The 17,961-nt window shown below is 47.3% G+C and overlaps 1 protein-coding gene across 1 annotated transcript; it reads left to right on the top strand.

Moving 5' to 3' along the window:
• Positions 1-4,806: 4,806 nt before the first annotated feature.
• On the top strand, positions 4,807-17,961 carry MCRS1 (microspherule protein 1). The gene is made up of 14 exons (XM_015405887.1): positions 4,807-4,890; positions 6,783-6,912; positions 8,289-8,427; positions 9,931-10,089; positions 10,800-10,909; positions 12,104-12,212; positions 12,567-12,705; positions 12,799-12,874; positions 13,474-13,502; positions 15,002-15,094; positions 15,335-15,417; positions 16,222-16,309; positions 16,882-17,009; positions 17,459-17,961. The coding sequence occupies exons 2-14, from the start codon at positions 6,803-6,805 to the stop codon at positions 17,543-17,545; spliced, it is 1,350 nt and encodes a 449-aa protein (XP_015261373.1). The 5' UTR covers positions 4,807-4,890; positions 6,783-6,802; the 3' UTR covers positions 17,546-17,961.

The following is a 17,961-nucleotide window of genomic DNA, read 5'->3' as shown; positions in this document are numbered from 1 at the left end:
GTGCTGGTCTGTGGTAGAATAGATAGAATTGAATCCAGTAGTACCTTAGAGACCAACAAAATCTTGATATCTGCATCAATGAGACCTGTCGGGGAAATTAGGAGTGCAGGAACCTTTTAATGGGCTCCCATCCTCACTGTGTTCATAGGGATGGGAGAGAAACTGGCAGGGACCCCAATTGCAGAGAGAGAGAGAGAGAGAGAGAGAGAGAGAGAGAGAGAGAGAGAGAGAGAGAGAGAGGTTCTAAACCAAAACTCAATTTATTCGATTACACGCTCCTAAATCAGAAAACACTTTCAATACTCAACGTAGAATATTTCAACACAACCCCAATACATAAATAGTGCACTTAAAGTTCTATAAAGGATATCCTTGGTTTGTCTGTCAAGACTCATAACAGAGGCTGGGTGGCCAGAACAACCAGGAACAAAACTCAATTCAGACATTAAGAACCCTTTTCCAACCACAGGAGCAAATGTAACTGTCAGTCAAGTCTGTGACAAACGTTTGATGTACATCTCTGACATGAAGGACAAAACTGGGTCCATTCTTTCTATCTTTGAGGTCAGGAAGGTCAAGGAAAGCTGGGTTAAGCTAGGTTGACTCAGAGTGTCAAGGTTGACTAAAAGAGTCCCAGGAAGCTAGCTTCAGATACTCTGTTTAGAATCTGATAGAGACTCCTGACCTCTGTAATGTATAAACATTCCCAGAAGGCAAAAGTCATGAGAGGCGAAAATCATTTACAGGGTTATCTGTACCTGAAGGCCACAGCACTTAGCAGAGTCCTGAAGCCTCCTGGGAAACAGAACCAAAGATGCAAGTTGCAACTATAGAGGCAAATTACTATAGAAATTAAAGTCACATAGGTTTAACAGAGGACTGAGGCTCAATCCAGGCCTTAATTCCACGACAAGACCCAGGCATCTTTATGGGGATATTAGGAAGCCTGGGAGTTACTGCCATGGCTCTGCTTTCATGAATACATTTTAAAAAACATTGAGGAAACTTTATCCTAACAAAATGAGACTGTAATGATTTAATTAAAATGATTTAATTAAAACAGGGAGGGCTCAGGGCCGGCCCGAAGTTTTTTGGCGCCCTAGGTGAAACTAGCGCCCCACCCCCGCCTTGTGTCTCCCCCCCGCGGGGGCGGCGCCAAGGAGACTGCTGCGGCAGTTTGAAGTTGGCTCCTCCACCGCCCGCCACTCCAATGGTTCTCACCGTTCATTTGCATTGACACTGGAGGTCAGCGCCGGCGGGGGCTTTTATTGGCTACACCACCGCTGCACCTGCCGGGCTGTCAAACTCCAGGGCAGATGCCCCCCCCCCGTCTCCTCCTCCTCTTCTTTTCTTGTCTTTTTTTAAGGGAGGGGGAGAGGTTGGAAAGGGAAGGTCATGTGGGGAGGGGGGAGCCTGGCTGGCTGGCTGGTGGAGAGGCGAGCGGCGGAAGCAGAGCGGGCGGCTGTGCAAGGCAGCAAGGCTTTCTAGCCTGGAGTGCTGCATGAAGGAGGCTCAGCCGCGGGGCAGAAGAGGCGACACCCACCCACCCCTTTCCACGCTGCCTCCTGCTTTCTCCTTGCAGAGTTGGTCTTTTGGAGAGAGAAAGTCTCTCCTAGTTTTCTCTGGGTTTTCTTCTTTTTTTATATTCTTTTTTTATTTATTCCACTTTTACCCCGCCCTCCCCGCAAGTGGAGGACTCGATGCACGCAGGGCTTTTGGTGGGGGGCGGGTTCAGTTTGGCGCCCCTAAGGGCCGGCACGCTCTAGGTGAACGCCTAGTTCGCCTAGTGAGCGAGCCGGCCCTGGGAGGGCTTCATGGCAGCAAGCCTCGAGGATACCACAAAGACACAGATGATACATGTTAATTCACAGCAACATACAGACCTGGAAGAAAGCTTATATCTAATGTATACGTTGATCTGAAGAGAGAGGGCGCATTATGAGAATTGGAGGGGGGATTTGTGGATATTTCGTGTTAGTGTGTGTGTGTTGTGTGCGCTTGGCATGCCTGGTGACTTCTGGCAACCCCTCCTGGGGGCTTGGATATTTTTCAGAGAGGTGGTGTCCCAAGCCCTGGTATTCCTTGGAGGTCTCCCTTCTAATTACTTGCCAGGGTTGGCCTTGCTTAACTTCTGAGATCTGACAAGATTGAGCTTGCTTGAGCTATCCAGGTCAGGGCATTTTTGAAAAATATTTTAAAAGATCCATATCCAGGCGAGCCTCAAGGGGGAGGGCATTCCAAAGGCAAGATGCCACCACAGAAAATGCCCGGTCTCTAGTCACCACCTGCCTCATGTCTGAAGGCAGGGGCATAGAGCAAGGCTTGAGAGGCAGATCTTAACTGGCTGGATTGATAGTCAGGAATGAAAGAGTCTTTCTGGTACTCTAGTCCCAAGCCGCTTATCATGACCATTATACCAACCTGCTGACAGATAATTATCTCTTTCGGTTATTTGTAACCCATGCATTCAAATCAAATAGGTTCCCAAGGCAACCAGCAGTGTATAAATCTCACAAGAATAAAATGAAAGGTGGGGCAGTGAGATGGTCAGAGGAGAGGTCCTCAGCCTTCCTGTGCCTGTGGGCACCTTTGGAATTCTAACTCTGGACGGTGAGTGCTATCACAAAATCTCAGGGAGTGACATCATGCATAACTCTAATTTCAGGCAAAAGCTCTGGATGCCTTTTAAAATGAACATATTGTTTAAAAATATTTTCTTGGCATACACACAGTTTATCTTCAGTCACACAGTGAAGATCCTTGTGCTGTGCTGCTGCCAAAAACAACTTCTTTAAAGTCTGCAGAGCCAACCAGATCTCCAGTGGCCAATCAGACGCCCTGGTGGGCAAAAGCCCCACTTGGCCCCAGCCGCTTGCTAAAAACACTTGGTGGGTACCTTGGGGAAGGCTGTTAGTGTGGAACTTGGGGTTGCCAGCCTACAGGTGGGTCCTGGAGATTTCCCAGATTAACAACTGATCTCAAAATGACAGGAATCAATTGCCCTGCAGAAAAATGGCTGCTTTGGAGGGTGGACTCTTTGGCAATACACCGTGGTGTGGTCCCTCCCTTCCCCAGGCCCCACCCCCCAAATCTTCAGGTATTCCCCGACCCAGAGTTGGCAGCCCAAGACTTTATAAGGGAAACCCAGGTTCAAGTCCCCTTGCAGCCATGATCCTCACTGGGTGATCTGACACTATTCAGATTCAGGTAGGTATAGGGTTGCCAGCCTCCAGGTGGGGCCTGGGGATCTCCCGCTTCTACAACTGTTCTCCAGCTGGCAGAGATCAGCTCCCCAGGAGAAGATGGCTGCTTTGAAGGGTAGACTCTACGGCCTTGTACCATGCTGAGGCCCCTCCCCTCCCCAAACCCCTCCCTCTCCTGGATCCACCCCCAAAGTCTCCAGGTATTTTCCAATCCAGACCTGGCAACCCTAGGTGGATAGCCATGTTGGTCTGAAGCAGCAGAGCAAAGTTTCAGACCAGCAGCACCTTTAAGACCAACAAAGTTTTATTCTGGGTATAAGCTTCTGTGTACATGCACACTTCTTCAGATACACTGATACAGAAGTCACCATTACATATAGGTAGAGGGTGGGCAGAGTGTTGCCAAGAAGGGCTAATTAGAGTCAAATGTATAAGTAACTGAGCAATAACTATAGCTAAAATTGGATTATGACAATTGGTAAGACCTGTGAATAGCAGCAAATTAGCATACAGCATAATAAAAAGAGTTTACAAACAGATGTGGGAACTGAATTACATTAGCATGTGTAGTGAGATACTGATATCTCTGTTAAGGCCCAGGGGTTCAATTGTCCTGTAATAATTTGTAACTCAGCAATCTCCCATTGTAGTCTGTTTCTGGAATTCCTTTGCAATAAAATAGCTACTTTTTAAGCTGCTTTATTACAAAGGAACAGGGAGATTGCTGAGTTACAAGTTATTATAACACTCTGAACAAAGGACCCCTCCCAAAGGCTTAACAGAGGCCGCAGTTTCTTATCTCAATACACATGCTAATGTCTTTCAGTTCTTGCATGTTTGTAAACTTTTATTATGCTGAATGCTAATTTGCTATCCACAGGTTTTACCAATTGCCTTAATCCAATTTTAGCTATACTTATTTCTCAGTTACTTAGGCATCTTGACTCTAATGAGCCCTTCTTAGCAACACCCTCACCAACCCTCTATGTAATGTGTTGTCGAAGGCTTTCACAGCCAGAGTTCATTAGTTGCTGTAGATTTTCCGGGATGTCTTGGCATCGTAGAACCTGACGTTTCATATATGTAATGGTTGGTGCCTTCTGTTTCAATGTATCTGAAGAAGTGTGCATGCACAGGAAAGCTTATACCCAGAATAAAACTTTATTGGTCTTAAAGATGTTGCTGGACTCAAACTTTGCTCTGACCTTAGCCAGTCACCACAATGTTGTTGGGGGAAAAGAGGGGAGAATTACATACACGAGTTCTGAACTCTTTGAAATAAAGACCTGATAAAAATAACAGATTAAAAAACAGTAAAAACATTAAATCACAGCACTAACTAAAATAAATTTTTATGAGGGGAAAAAAGTTATCAAAAACAAAGCTAGAAAGACAAAAAAAAAAAGATGTATAATGTCGCCGGAGCATGCTGCAGTGATATAACAGCCACGGCAATTCAATATATATATTTTGGATAAGGCCCAAATGGCCAAAGTTTTGCCCTCAACAAAGATGGCTGCCCAACACAGTACCCACAAGAAACACCCAGAGGATTCTTGGCGTCTCCATCACAAACCGGTAGTAGTTCACATTTTTCCGTGTTCTCTCCGGAAATGATTCTGCTTTCTCTCGAGCCTCCGAGGTGGACGCAGAGGAGAGGCAGGAGTCACCGCAGCGCTCGGGAATGGTACGTTATTGTCGCCGAAGCCTCTTTAGCTACCTCAAAGAATGGCCAGAATTTAAAGGGGCTGAGGGAACATTTCGACTCAGGAAGCCAAATTGGACGGACGGGGTGGCGGGCGCATGCGCCACAGTGGACAAGGCTGTGGGATAGAGATACGCATGCCCAGCTAGCGAGGGTGGGGTAGAAACTCGCATGCGTGCGGCCAGTGTTCTTTTATTATCTCCCCTTATTATCTCCCCCTCCCGCGGTAATTCAATAGGATAGTGTAAGGGAAGTCTGTGGTGCTCTAGTGCGCTTGCGCGCGTTGGGCAGGCCTCGCATAATGTTAATGTCTTAACGAGCTTTTTTAACTTTGGCGAGTGAGGAGCTGAGGTTGTTTTGTTTGGCATCACGAAGTGAAGGCATGCCAGAGGGACTTCAGTCTTGGATTCTTTATAGGCTGTAGTTATTTTATTTCATTTTTATCCTGTACTTCCTTTGAGATGGACAGGGTACATAATTTCCTCCCTTTTATTTAGCCTCGCAGCAACCCTGTGAGGTAGACCAGCGTCTGTCAGTCTGACCTACGTGACGCAGTAAACTGCGGTGCAGAGAGTTGGGGTTTTATCCCTTTTCTCCACAGACGTGTAAATTGTGCAAAAATTTCTGAAATATATGGAATGGCATAGTGTCCCTATGTATTTTAATATTTGAACATCATTAAATGCAGCTTTCATTACTTTTTTACCATATAAAGCTGTTTTATTTGGCATTTTAAAATTATTAATGCCTTCGCTTTGTTTAAAGGAAACTGCAAACATGCCCATTGCTAGAGAGTGAAACAGCTGCAGATAATGCACATCATGCTACCTAAGGACATCCATCTTACTCTTTGCCATTAGGGAAGTAGGAAAAGATAAAAGGTGGAAATATCTTGTTATTTGAACTTCCAGATTTCACGCAGTCACTGTATTCAGGATTATCAGATTTTATAATGATCAGCATGAAACCAGTCCTATATAAATTAAAAATACCCTTAATATGTGTGGGTGTACAGTATGTGTAGGAATTAACTAACACTACAGATTACTTTTCATAAAAAAACTTCATAGTATATAGTACATTTTTAGTATATAGTACACCTTGCCTTTAAAACATTTTACTTATTAAAAAAAAGTGAGATGGGATTTTGTTTGCTCATTGTTCCACAACAAAGGGGGGCTTTGTTTTTTTCTTCCCTATGCTGATAGTTTCTATTTTCAGGGGGGGGGCCCCACATTTCCCTCAGCAGGCAAAATCAAGGATACAGCAGATTCCAATTCCTATCTAATTACTACTAGGTGTATGTGATATTATAATTTTAATATAACAAAGGCATTTGGACTTTCAGGTTTCAAAATATACCAGACAGTTCCATTTAATATGCTAAGTTGTACATTAAATGAAGTATTTTACTGAAATAATAAAGGAAGATTAGGGTTGTTAACAAGCATTGAATATATTTCAGTTTTCCCTCCCAATTCCTATTTTCTATCCACTGTTTCAAAAATGAATCAGTTGCTTCCTGCGGCTGATTTGTGGAAGTCACTGTCATGGACAGTGTAATATGTCAGATGGCAACAGTGGCTGCAGTCCTAAGCGCCTTGATGTGGAAGTAGGTTCTATTGATATCAAGGAGCCTTATTTCCAGGAAAAGGCATTGAAGACTGGAGTATATTAGAAAAGGGCTTGAACGGTTCTCAGACTTAGGTTATCTCCGCACCTCTGAATCCACCAGGATACGTGACGTTCCATAGTCACTGTTTGGCTTCTTGTACTTTCCTCTGGTGCTCCTAGTGCCAGCCCCTTACTGGTTCGGTGTGGGATCAGAAGGTGTAACACAGGCCGCTGATTCTTTCATCCTCCTTCCATGGCAGACGTGCTGGATTCCAGACTGATGGCGTCGGGCACGGCGAGCCGCTCTGAAGACGAAGAGTCTCTGGCAGGGCAGAAGAGAAGCTCATCACAGGTGTCGGGTGCCATCCCCAAACGGCGCAGTTCATCCAGGTACTGTGCTGGGTGAGGTGGGGCAGGAGGTGTCTGTGAAGAAGCAAGCTATTTTATTATCGAGAGATCTACTGTTTTTATTCTTCCTATCGAAAGACATTTCCCACTGTTCCAAACTCGGGGCCTTTTGGACACCAGAAGCAATGCTAAAAATGATTTCCTCCTCCCAGCTTACTTTCATGAAGGCATTTGGCACTAGGGCCGAGTAGTTCCCTGGTCTATTTTTATTTATTTTTAATTTATTTATTAAATTTATACCCCGCCCTGCCCTCCAAAATGGGCTTAGGGCGGCTCACAACATAAGAACAACAACAATAAAAACAGTAAAACAATAAATAACAATAGCAGGTAAAAATCAGATCCTATGCCTTATAAAATGATCATTCCAGAAGACTCCAATGCCTAGATAATATCCAAAACAGTGAGGCACTGGATGAAGGTCATGGACAGCACAGTGAACGGGACGGGGGTGGGTGGGGAATGGATTGAATGCCTGCCGCGTCAACCGAAGCCCTGGCAGAACAGCTCCATTTTACAAGCCCTGCAGAACTGTGCTGGGTCCCGCAGGGCCCTAATCTCAAATGGGAGCGTGTCCCCCTGGTCAAGGCTAAGCCAACATCCCTCAGGCTATGACGTTTGGCTAGCCTTGAAAGCCTGCGAGAACTTGGAAAAGCAGCAAGGAAACAGTGCTGTTTCTGAATGGCTCAAAAGACCAGTGTGAGGGAGGAGATGAGCTCCTGCCCCTCTGTGCTCACCACCAAGGCACTCATTGGGTTCAGAGAAACACTTGCCACTGGTATGCCCTACCTAGCACTGGCCATTTCTGTGAAAGTAAAAGCTGGAATCTGTACAACTCCTGTGTGGTGTTGGCTGGTTTAAAAACCAAACCTGCCCTACTAAGAGATGTGACCAGGGACCAGTGTTCCCTTTAAGCCGTGGAGTCTTGTGAGCAAAAATTCTACTTTGTGAGCTACTGGCATTAAAGTGGTGAGCGAGCAATTTGGCTGCTGCATAAATTAGTTTGCTCTGGAGCCATCCTTCCTGAGCTAAGACAAAAATGTGTGAGCTGGAGGCTAAAAAACTGTGAGCTAGCTCACACTAACTCAGCTTAGAGGGAACACTGCCAGGGACCTGAATAATTTTCTCAGGCAATGCATGATTTTTCCACTGGAGCTGAGGACAAACTCCTCTAGGTAAAACAGTATTAATTCTGAATCTCTTTGTAGGCCCAGACGCCTGGAAATTTCTGGGTTTCATTGGTACTACAACAACAATCCGTTGTTGCAGTGCCAATGGGGACATTGGGGGAGGTAGCCTCTTGCAGTAGGGTATGATGCATGGGGCATTAGTGAATCTCATTTTGTTTGGCATTCTAGGTTTATCAAAAGGAAGAAGTTTGATGATGAACTGGTAGAGAGCAGCCTTGCCAAATCGTCCAGCCGGGCCAAGGGCCCTAGTGGGGTGGAACCTGGGCGTTGCTCTGGCAGCGAGCCCTCTTCCAGTGAGAAGAAGAAGGTGAGCTGGGCACAAGGAAGAGCTGAGAGGTGTGCCACAGTTGTCAAGAGCTGCTATGGCAGACCCATTGCCAATATGATGGGCATTCATGGTTATGCGTTTAATCTAATTTCAATAATTCTGATTCTGCATTTGGTTTCGTTTCTATAATTCTGAGTTTTAACATCTTTAGAATCTTTTCCCCCATGTCCTTTCAGAGAACAGGCAGTAGGGATGGGAAAGTATATGGCTATTGGAAACAACAGATGAGGTCCAGGGAGCAGGGGTGGGATGTGGGCAGAGCGATTGTATTAGATCCATCCCTTCTGTTTCTGAGCTAAACATCTTGTTTGCTTCAGCTCTTTCTGTAGTTTTGAGAGCTAGATATTAGAGATCCACTGTGGTATAGGGGTTAGAGTGTTGGGCTCGGATCCAGAAAGAGCCGAGTTCAGATTCCTAGTCAAGCATTAAATCCTGCTGGGCCAGTCACAGACTCCCTGTCTAGCCTGCCTCACAGGCTTGTTGTGAGGATAAAGTGGAGGAGGAGGGGAGAATGATATAAGCTGCTTTGGGTCGCCATTGGGAAGAAAAGCAGGGTCTAAATGAAGAAAAACAAAATATTGAGTAAAGTTAAACGTTGACTATTACATGCGTCATAACGGCACTTTGCAAATGCAGGTAAAGAACTGCAACTGAGTGACACTGTGTGGCCCAGAGTGGAATCAGTGGTGGTGGGGGAGGGGGGTAAAACCACATTCTGCCAGATCAAAAACTCTCTTACCCATATTGCTGTGGCTGGTGATTCTGCCTAACCCGGTGGTCAGAGGAAAACAGATCCTAAAGGGTGTGGAGGGGTCACAGTTGTTTTTAACCAAAATGCCAAGTGATAACACAAGAGCAAGAACTCTGAGCCGTGACTCATTTCCATTTGTGTTGATACTAGAGAATTTTGAAGCCTGCTGTACTATTCCCTGTCCAATTTTTTTATTGGCAGTGACACAACTAAGTAAATATAATTGGTAAATATAATTGCTTTAGAGTCTCATCTGGATAATTAGCTCCCAGGATCAGTGCAGAGTTGCATGCATGTTTGTGCTTTCCTTGCACCCCCTCTCCCTTTTACTGTTTGAAATGGTTCACATAAGTATAAATGTATCTAAAACATGAAGTGCCACTAGAACTTGGAGTAAACATGGACATGCTTGGTGCCTCCAAGAACTTGGCACCTGAAGCAGTCGCCCTGCCCCTGTTAAGCTGTTGATTTGGGTGCAGTGAGAAACCTGTCCCTCACCCCCAGATTTTGCAACCCTATGCTACTACTGGCTTGTGTGATTGGTGGAAAGAGATGTAGGCACTCTAGTAGTTCAGTGGTGCCAGTTTCTCTTCCTTTTCTGATGTAGGTGTGCCCGCCTACTTGCCTTGCAAGAAAACATGTTAGCAGGTACTTAGCAATGGTACCTCATGACTCCCCTGGCAGCTGCTGTAGCATTTTGGTTCTGCATTTCCACCTCTCTGCCATCACAGGTGTCCAAATCCATCTCTGCACCTGCCACTCCAAGCCCAGCTCCAAACCCCAGCCTTGCCAAGCGGATGAAGAAGAGCAAGCAGCCCTTGCAAGTGACCAAGGATTTAGGCCGATGGAAAGCCACTGATGACCTGCTGTTGATCAACGCAGTGCTTCAGGTAACAGAGCAAGGACAGGCTTGTGGGCAACATAACAAATCCATGTTTGAGTAAGGATTGATTGACTGCATCCCAGTTCTCTTTCAAGAAGCTCAGAATGACTTTGACAGGGGTCCCAGGCAGTCTTCCCCTGGACTTTTTGTGTCATTCTCTTCCCCCACCCCCACCCCCAGGTGATGCATGGGGCATTTTTTACACCAATTTGGTGTAGTGGCTATGAGCGGTGGACTCTAATTTGGGAGAACCAGGTTTGATTCCCCACTCCTCCACATGCAGCCAGCTGGGGGATCTTGGGTCAGTCACAGTTCTCTCAGAGCTGTTCTCTCAAGAGAAGTTCTCTCAGAGCTCTGTCAGCCTCCCCTACCTCACAGGGTGTCTGTTGTGGGAAGGGAAGGAGATTGTAAGCCGCTCTGAGACTCCCGAGTGAAGGGTGGGGTATAAATCCATCCCTCCTTCCACAAGAAAAGCTGTGAGCCCAGGGTGCCCTCCTGTCCTCCCGGTGGAAGCTTGCAGAACATGTCTTTTAGCTCTTGGTCAGCGTTCTGCCAGAGTCTGCGTTTAATGCTGCCACACCCCAGAGATGACAGTCTACAGGTGTTGTAAGGAGCTGCTGGGTTGACAGTCCCAGGGGTGTTTGGCTGGGGAGGAAGTGGACAGAGTCCCCAGAATGCAGCTCCTGGTTTTGATGCATCCTCTTTCTTTTCCTGCAGACCAATGACCTGACCTCTGTGCACTTGGGAGTGAAATTCAGCTGCCGTTTTAACCTGCGGGAAATCCAGGAGAGGTGGTACGCTCTGCTATACGACCCTGCGATCTCCAAGTAAGTCCCGTCTTCTGCACATGGCTGTGGGTCTCAAGGAGGAAGGTGTGAGCTAGGCCTGGGGTGGGATTTACTTTCAGGTATATCGTGAGAAGGACGTGCGTATGACCAGAGTGGTAATGGAGTGTATGGTGGGCTTCCTACACTTCCTTCAGCCTTTCTTCTCAGTCATGGCAGGGAAATTGAGGCAACTGGCTGCCAAGGGCTTCTGTACCCTTTGATGCACAGACGGTTGCCTCACTGTCTGTTCTCGTGCTTTTCAGTTGCGCTGGAAAGAAGGGAAATTCCTCCTGCTCAGCTGTAATGAGAAGTCTTTGATTCAGCGTAGAGAGGTCTTGGAGGGTGAAAAAGATTCTCCCTCCCAAGCAATTCCATAGCAACCAGGAATTTAAGGTCATCTGACTCTTCCAAGCCTAGAGCCCTCCTTGACAGCAAGGAACAACATGTTTTGAGTAGTAACAGCAGGTTTCTTGATAGCGCTTATGCCCCGGTAGAATCAAAAGCAGGATAACCAGAGGGAAAGTGTAGAATTTAGGGATTTGGTTTTAAGCAGTGATACAGTTACAGGGATCATAGATAAGCACTTGACCATGTACAATACTATTCAGGTTCATATGACAGTCTAAGACCTTATTTCTTGTACTGCTCCCCCAGACCATTTTGATGGCACAAGAATACGGTATTCTTTTGGAGTTCATTTTGTTCTCCGATATTAGGGCTTTCTCAACAAAGATTACGCTGAAGATTGGAATCTTCGTAATTTCACAGGAGCAGATATTTTGAGCAGAGGCAACTTGAGCAGATGATGCCTTTTTTGTTGCTATCTGTACTAATAGGAAATGCCTTCTTGGCATGCTCGGGCCTCACCCAAGAAAGTAGCCCTGCAGGGCTGAGCTGTTGGGAAATACTTACTGAGTTTTGACACAACCCTTACCCTTAAGTGAAGGTAGGTGAGAGTGAGTTTTGATGATAGGCGACTCTCTCCTCTCCCCCTCCACCGGTGGCTTTGTCTTGGCAGGAGCAGAGCAAGGGCAGCAGCTACAATGTCATCCTTTTGTCATTTTCTGTTTCTCAAGTGATTATGTTTGGCTCCAGGATGAATGCTTACTAGTAACTGCTTGGCAAGGGGTTACCTTTGGCCCCTGTCCTTCTTGATCAGTGGTCTTCATTCCTTTTCTCTCTCTGCTTCACCAGGCTGTCCTGCCAGGCCATGCGGCAGCTGCATCCCGAAGCCATCGCTTCTACCCAGAGCAAAGTGCTGTTCAGCAAAGCAGAGGAGCAGCTGCTAAGCAAAGTGGGATCGGTAAGGCTCAGCATCCAGGTTCCTGAACCCCAGTCCTGGTTAGCTTAGAACTGAGCAACACTGCTGGGTGTTTTCTTTCCTCCAGTTCATGTTGGCTGGAGGCCCTGATGTGGTTCTGTTTTCCCCTGTAGCACATGGCTTAGCTCGTTTGATAACTGCCCTGATAAATACTGATTTCTTTGCCATTTCATTGCATAGAAATTTCACTCCCGCAGCCTTTGGGAAAGCCTGAAGTTGATGTTTCATTCCAGCGCTATTTTAACCCCTGGCTTAATAACCTTTGCAAGAACAGTTTGAGAAGTCATCTGGATAGTTCTCCCTTTTGGCTTTACTCTTCAATCCCTCTTTTTTCAGACCAGTCAACCCACTCTGGATACCTTCCAGGACCTGCTGCACAAACACCCAGAGGTTTTCTACCCTTCACGCACTGCCAAAGCTCTGCAAACACACTGGCAACTCATGAAGCAGTACTACCTCCTGGACGATCAGACAGGTAAGGCACCTGTTCTCTGCTCCCCATTGATGTCTGAGACTGGGGCTCTGGCCAGAATTCTGAACAGCCCTTTGTCCTTTCTGCCCCATCCAGTGCAGCCACTGCCCAAAGGGGACCAGGTGCTGAACTTTTCTGATGCTGAAGACATGATAGATGACAGCAAACTGAAGTAAGTGAAAGGGATGTGGGGAGAACCTCTTGCCTCCTCATAGCCCATAGTGTTGTCAGTTTCATCAACATACTTGTATGGCCTTGATGGCCAATGAACCTGGCTAGCAGGTTGGCTCCTTGAGACTCGTAGCAGTAGTATGAGAGAGGTCACTACTGTTCGCATTTTTCACATAAAGAAACTGGGCCAAGGAGGAAGTCAATGCCCAAGATTACCCTGTGATGGGTCAACCTACTCTACAAAGAGTAGAGATGTGAATTTGGCCTCCCTGGGCCAAGGACTAATGCTAGTTATCTACTGGCCTCTGTGCTGAGTTGTCCTTCTCCTTGGTTTTGCATCCCAGCAGTCCTGGCCCTTTGGGACCCTTACCGGAAATGGCTCATTATATTGAACTAACTGTCCCATGTTTTGCATTGTTGAGTACTGCTGTAGCTATCATGCGAGAAACACTGCAGCATCCTGATCCATATGGTGCTTGCTAGTGGGGTTGATAATGTATCTGTAAGTTCTTCTGTTCAGAACAGAGCAGACAATGTTTTGTTAGCCATTCAAGACCTGCCTAACCTCCCATGTATCCCCCCCCCCCTGCTTTCCTGTAGGGACGTACGAGACGAAGTGCTGGAGCACGGTGAGTGTCATTCTACTTTACAAGTGGCTTCACAGATCTGTATGACAGTTCTTTTGTGTGACCTGAGCTACCTTCTGCCTGTCCAATAGGGCCAGGTCTTGGGCTATAGAGAAACTCATTTTTCCCCTTAAAACCCGAAGCAGAGTCACAGGAGCTGGAATCCTTGTTGGGTGGCTGTTGAAGAGAAGCAGGGCTGAGCTTTGCATCTGCTCCTAATTCCAAACTCCCAATATTTTATTTATTTATTTATCTATCTATTTATTTAAAATAATGGTATCCTGCATTTCTGCCCACTTAAGGCCCTCAATGCCGTGAACAGTTAAAAAGGCATTAAAAATCAACGTTAAAAGCAGTACATGTTTAAAATCAGCAGTTAAAACAAATGAGAAGGAAGGGGAGTCAGTAGGGAAACAGCTGGTGAAACAACGTCTTAGCCTGACAGCAGAAGACAACAATAGAGGGGGACAGACAGGCCTCCTTGGGGATGGAGTTCCACAGTTTTGGTGCTATGACAGAGAAGGCCTTTTGATGGGTTGCCGCCCATCTAGCAACAGTTGGTTTGGGGCACATGAAGCAGGACGATGGTAACTGGTTGTCGTGATTTCTGTGGGAGTAGGTAGTCCTTAGGAGCTGCGGTGGCTCAAGTGGTTAAGAAGCTGAACTGCAGGCTGTGGAAGGGCGGTAGTTCAGCAGTTCGAGACCAGAGTGTGCCACATGACGGAGTGAGCTCCCGTCTCTAGTTCCAGCTCCTGCCAACCTAGCAGTTCGAAAGCAAGAAATTGCAAGTAGATAAATAGGGACCACTTCAGTGGGAAGGTAACAGCGTTCCGTGCACCTTGGCGTTTAGTCATGCCGGCCACATGACCACGGAAATGTCTTCGGACAGCGCTGGCTCTTTGGCTTGGAAATGGAGATGAGCACCGCAACCCTAGAGTCGGATTCGACTGGCTTTCGAGCAAGGGAACCTTTACCTTTTTAGGTAGTCCTTAACATGCAGATCCCAAGCTTGCACAGGGCTTTTCAGGTCAACACCAGCACCTTGAATTGGGCCTGGAAGTAAACTGGAAGCCAGTGCAGACGGAACACGACTAGAGTGATAAGATCCCTCTGACCCATTCCAGTGAGCATTGTGTACCAGTTCTGGTTTCCAGGCACTCTTCAAGGGCAGTGCCAAGTGCGCTGCAGCACTCGAATTTAAACGTCGCCCGGGCATGCACCACAGTAGCCAGACTTTAAAAAAAAAAAATTCAGGAAAGGCTGCAGCAGGCTCACCAGCCAAAGCTGGTGCTCCTATACTGACCCTTCAGTTTTGAGGGAATAACACTCTCAGCAGGGGAACAAATTCTCAAAAACAGATGCACGTGTGCTTCCTCTCCAATTCCCCACTTTGGTTTGCTGGGCCGTGACAAAAGCAAGCATGCCTTACGGTGGAACACCCCACTGTCAGGGTGGCTCCTCTATGTCATTGTTGATCACACACCCAGTCCTCCTTCCTGCAGAACTGACCGTGGCTGACCGGAGACAGAAGCGTGAAATCCGGCAGCTGGAGCAAGAGCTGCACAAGTGGCAGGTGCTGGTGGACAGCATAACAGGTAAGGGAGCTCCATCACTGCCTCCTCTTGGCGGAAGCCGCCGAGCAAGATGGGGCCATGGGGACGGGCAACTAGCTCTGGGGCTTGAGGCACTGCATGAAGGCGAACACTGGAGGCAGGCAGTGATTCAAAACAAATCAGAAAGCCCAGGACACTTTGTATAGGCACGCCCGCTCTTAGCTACCCCCAGTTTCCAAAGGCCACCTGTGTCTAGTCTAATCCTTCCTTTCCTTATGCCAGGAATGAGTTCACCTGACTTTGACAACCAGACATTGGCTGTGCTGCGTGGGAGGATGGTGCGTTACCTCATGCGCTCCAGGGAGGTGAGTCCATCCCTTTGCCCGGCTCCTTCGTTTTCAGGCCTGCCAAATTTTCCATTGTGCCCTTGGATCAGAGGGAGGAGGTTGAATGGTTTCCCCCACCCCCACAACAGTGACTCTGTTCTCAGTGTTCAGCAGTGAACAAAAACTTTTCTAGCATTTACTTGGGAGTCAAAGCTCATTTCTGCAAGCCAGTAGCCCCCAGTTAATTCTAAGTAAAGAATAATAGCATCTGCTTTGAGGGCCCTGAGTGCATATATGTGTCATCAAGGGTGTAAGAATTCTATACCCTGAGAAGAATCTGAATAAGAAATGCCTCCTGGGTACACACCTTAGGAATCCAAGACCAGTCTCTGCCTTAACGGAACAGGTTTTGATTCATGCTATGATGGTAACTTTACAGACTGTCTCTGCACAGGTCAGAACCTTGCTGGTAATGACTGATGTTAGACAACACTGTGTGCCTATTCCTGACACTATTGCCTGTGTGTAATACGATACATGGCAGACAATTCAGCATCCTGAAAGTCTCAGGTTTTTGTTACTTCTGGAGCAGATTTCCCAGCCTAGCCCCATATCCTTTTCCTTCACTCCCCTAACTCACCCCTTTTCCATCTTCTGCCATCATTTCCCTTCTCCCCATGTAATAGCGAACTCATCACCCTCCTTAGTTTGCAAATTAAACTGCTAGGTAATCCCAAATTTACAAAATGGACAGATTTGCCCGATCAGTTCTGATCACTGAATAGCATTTTTCTTGGAGCAGAGTTCTGGTTCCCTTGACGAACACTGTGAACGTTCTTCCAGATCACTCTTGGTAGAGCCACCAAAGACAATCAGATCGATGTGGATCTAGCACTGGAGGGACCAGCCTGGAAGATATCTCGCAAGCAAGGTGCCCGAGGGTTGGGGGTTGCAGCCCGAGTGGCTGGGAAGAAAAGGTCTGCAGGACTACAGGCTCTTGGGGGGTGGGGTGGGGACTGGAGGAGGAAAGCAGCCTTGTAGTAACCGGGGGTGGGGGTGGGGGGGTCCCTGATGCCACGTGCCTCGAGATAACCGGATACCTTGGAGTTCTTTTGCTGCGAAGATCCCAGTGGGATCGGAGGGCCTGCAAATGCCATGCGCCTTGTCCTAAAACTGGAGCAAGCAGTCTATATCTCTGTGAGGTCTTCAGTTTGCTTGTTACAATTCCGTGAACATTTTTAGCATTAAGAAGCAAAATCTAAAAAGTTAAAATTAATTGGTATTTTCTAGCTGACACAATCTTTAAATCCAGACAGCCTAAAAAAAAATCCTTTAACTTTTAGAATATAATTATTTTGCTCCTCCCCCCCCCCGCCCCCCCCCCCCCGGTATACAAATTGGCTTTGGCTTCAATATAGGAGGTGTTTCTCCGAGTAGTTGCGGCTGCTTCTCCTTGTCCCTCCTCCTGAAGTCCAGTTTCTCCTTGATTCTCGGCAATTTCAGGAGTCATCAAGCTGAAGAACAATGGTGACTTCTTCCTGGCCAATGAAGGCCGGCGGCCCATTTATGTTGACGGGCGTCCCGTGCTTTGTGGCAGCAAGTGGAAGCTGAACAACAACTCAGTGGTGGAGGTGAGCCCTGACACCGGGGGGGGGGGGGGGCCCGGGGGGTGGGGGGGGGGGGAGAGAGACTGTATTTAGCCACGTAACAGAACCAGGAGGGCTGCCTGGAGAGTGCCTGATGCTAGATGTCCACAGTTTCGGTTGGCCCCTGCTTTTGACGTTGCAACAACACCCTGATCCTGAAAGAAGAGCAGGCGGGCAAAGGGACTGCTCAGCTCATTTTACCATAAGTCTGGTGCTAACTGGGAAGTACGAAATGCTACACCTAAGATTAGGCTCCAGGTCATTTCAGTATGATCACGTTTGGCGCTTGTTGGAGTGACACTGTATAGCCTTAAGGTGGCAGGTTAGGCTTGAGAGGAGATGAAAAAATGGTTAGGATAGGGTATATTTGGAGGACAACCAACGAAGCTCTGCCCCTCAAACTGACAGCCTCTTCTTTGTCCTTTCTTTCCTAGATTGCCAGTCTGCGCTTTGTCTTCCTCATCAACCAGGATCTGATTGCGCTGATCAAGGCCGAGGCTGCCAAAATCGCCCAGCCCTGAGGCACGGCTCAGAACCAAAGACATCAACCTGGAACTGTGTGGGTGTCCTTGACCCCCACTGCTTGTTGCCAGCAGGAGCCCACCACGCCCTGAGCTGCCAGTGCAATTTCATGCAGCCCGCCCTGCCCCTAAGCTGGGTCTGAAACCTCTCAGGGGCCTCTCTCTTTGGGAAAGGACTGAAGAAAAGAGAAGAGTCTTGTGGTCAGCCAAAAATGCCTTGCTCGGGGTCCACTGGCTGTGTAGGAAGGGCCTTTTGCTCTGGCTGGCTCAGCAAGTGAGGCTGTTGTGCCAGAATGCCTTTGGCCATAAGAGCAAAGGGATATTCCGCGGAGGAAAGAAAATGGGGGAGCGTTAAGTGTCCAATCAGCTAATAAAATAGTTATCAGTCTCATCTGCTCTGTGATGCATTAATGACC

This window comes from Gekko japonicus, unplaced genomic scaffold (assembly GCF_001447785.1).
Source record: "Gekko japonicus isolate JY-2015 unplaced genomic scaffold, Gekko_japonicus_V1.1 scaffold246, whole genome shotgun sequence".
NCBI classification, from domain to species: domain Eukaryota; kingdom Metazoa; phylum Chordata; class Lepidosauria; order Squamata; family Gekkonidae; genus Gekko; species Gekko japonicus.
This window is presented reverse-complemented; position numbering and strand designations above follow the sequence as displayed.

Bases quoted from the DNA above. Each gene is read 5' to 3' on its own strand.
- MCRS1 (XM_015405887.1), top strand. From the start codon at position 6,803: ATGGCGTCGGGCACGGCGAGCCGCTCTGAAGACGAAGAGTCTCTGGCA. The intron at 12,213-12,566 runs GTAAGGCTCAGC...CTCTTTTTTCAG, and splicing joins TGCTAAGCAAAGTGGGATCG to ACCAGTCAACCCACTCTGGA. The intron at 15,418-16,221 runs GTGAGTCCATCC...ACGTTCTTCCAG, and splicing joins ACCTCATGCGCTCCAGGGAG to ATCACTCTTGGTAGAGCCAC.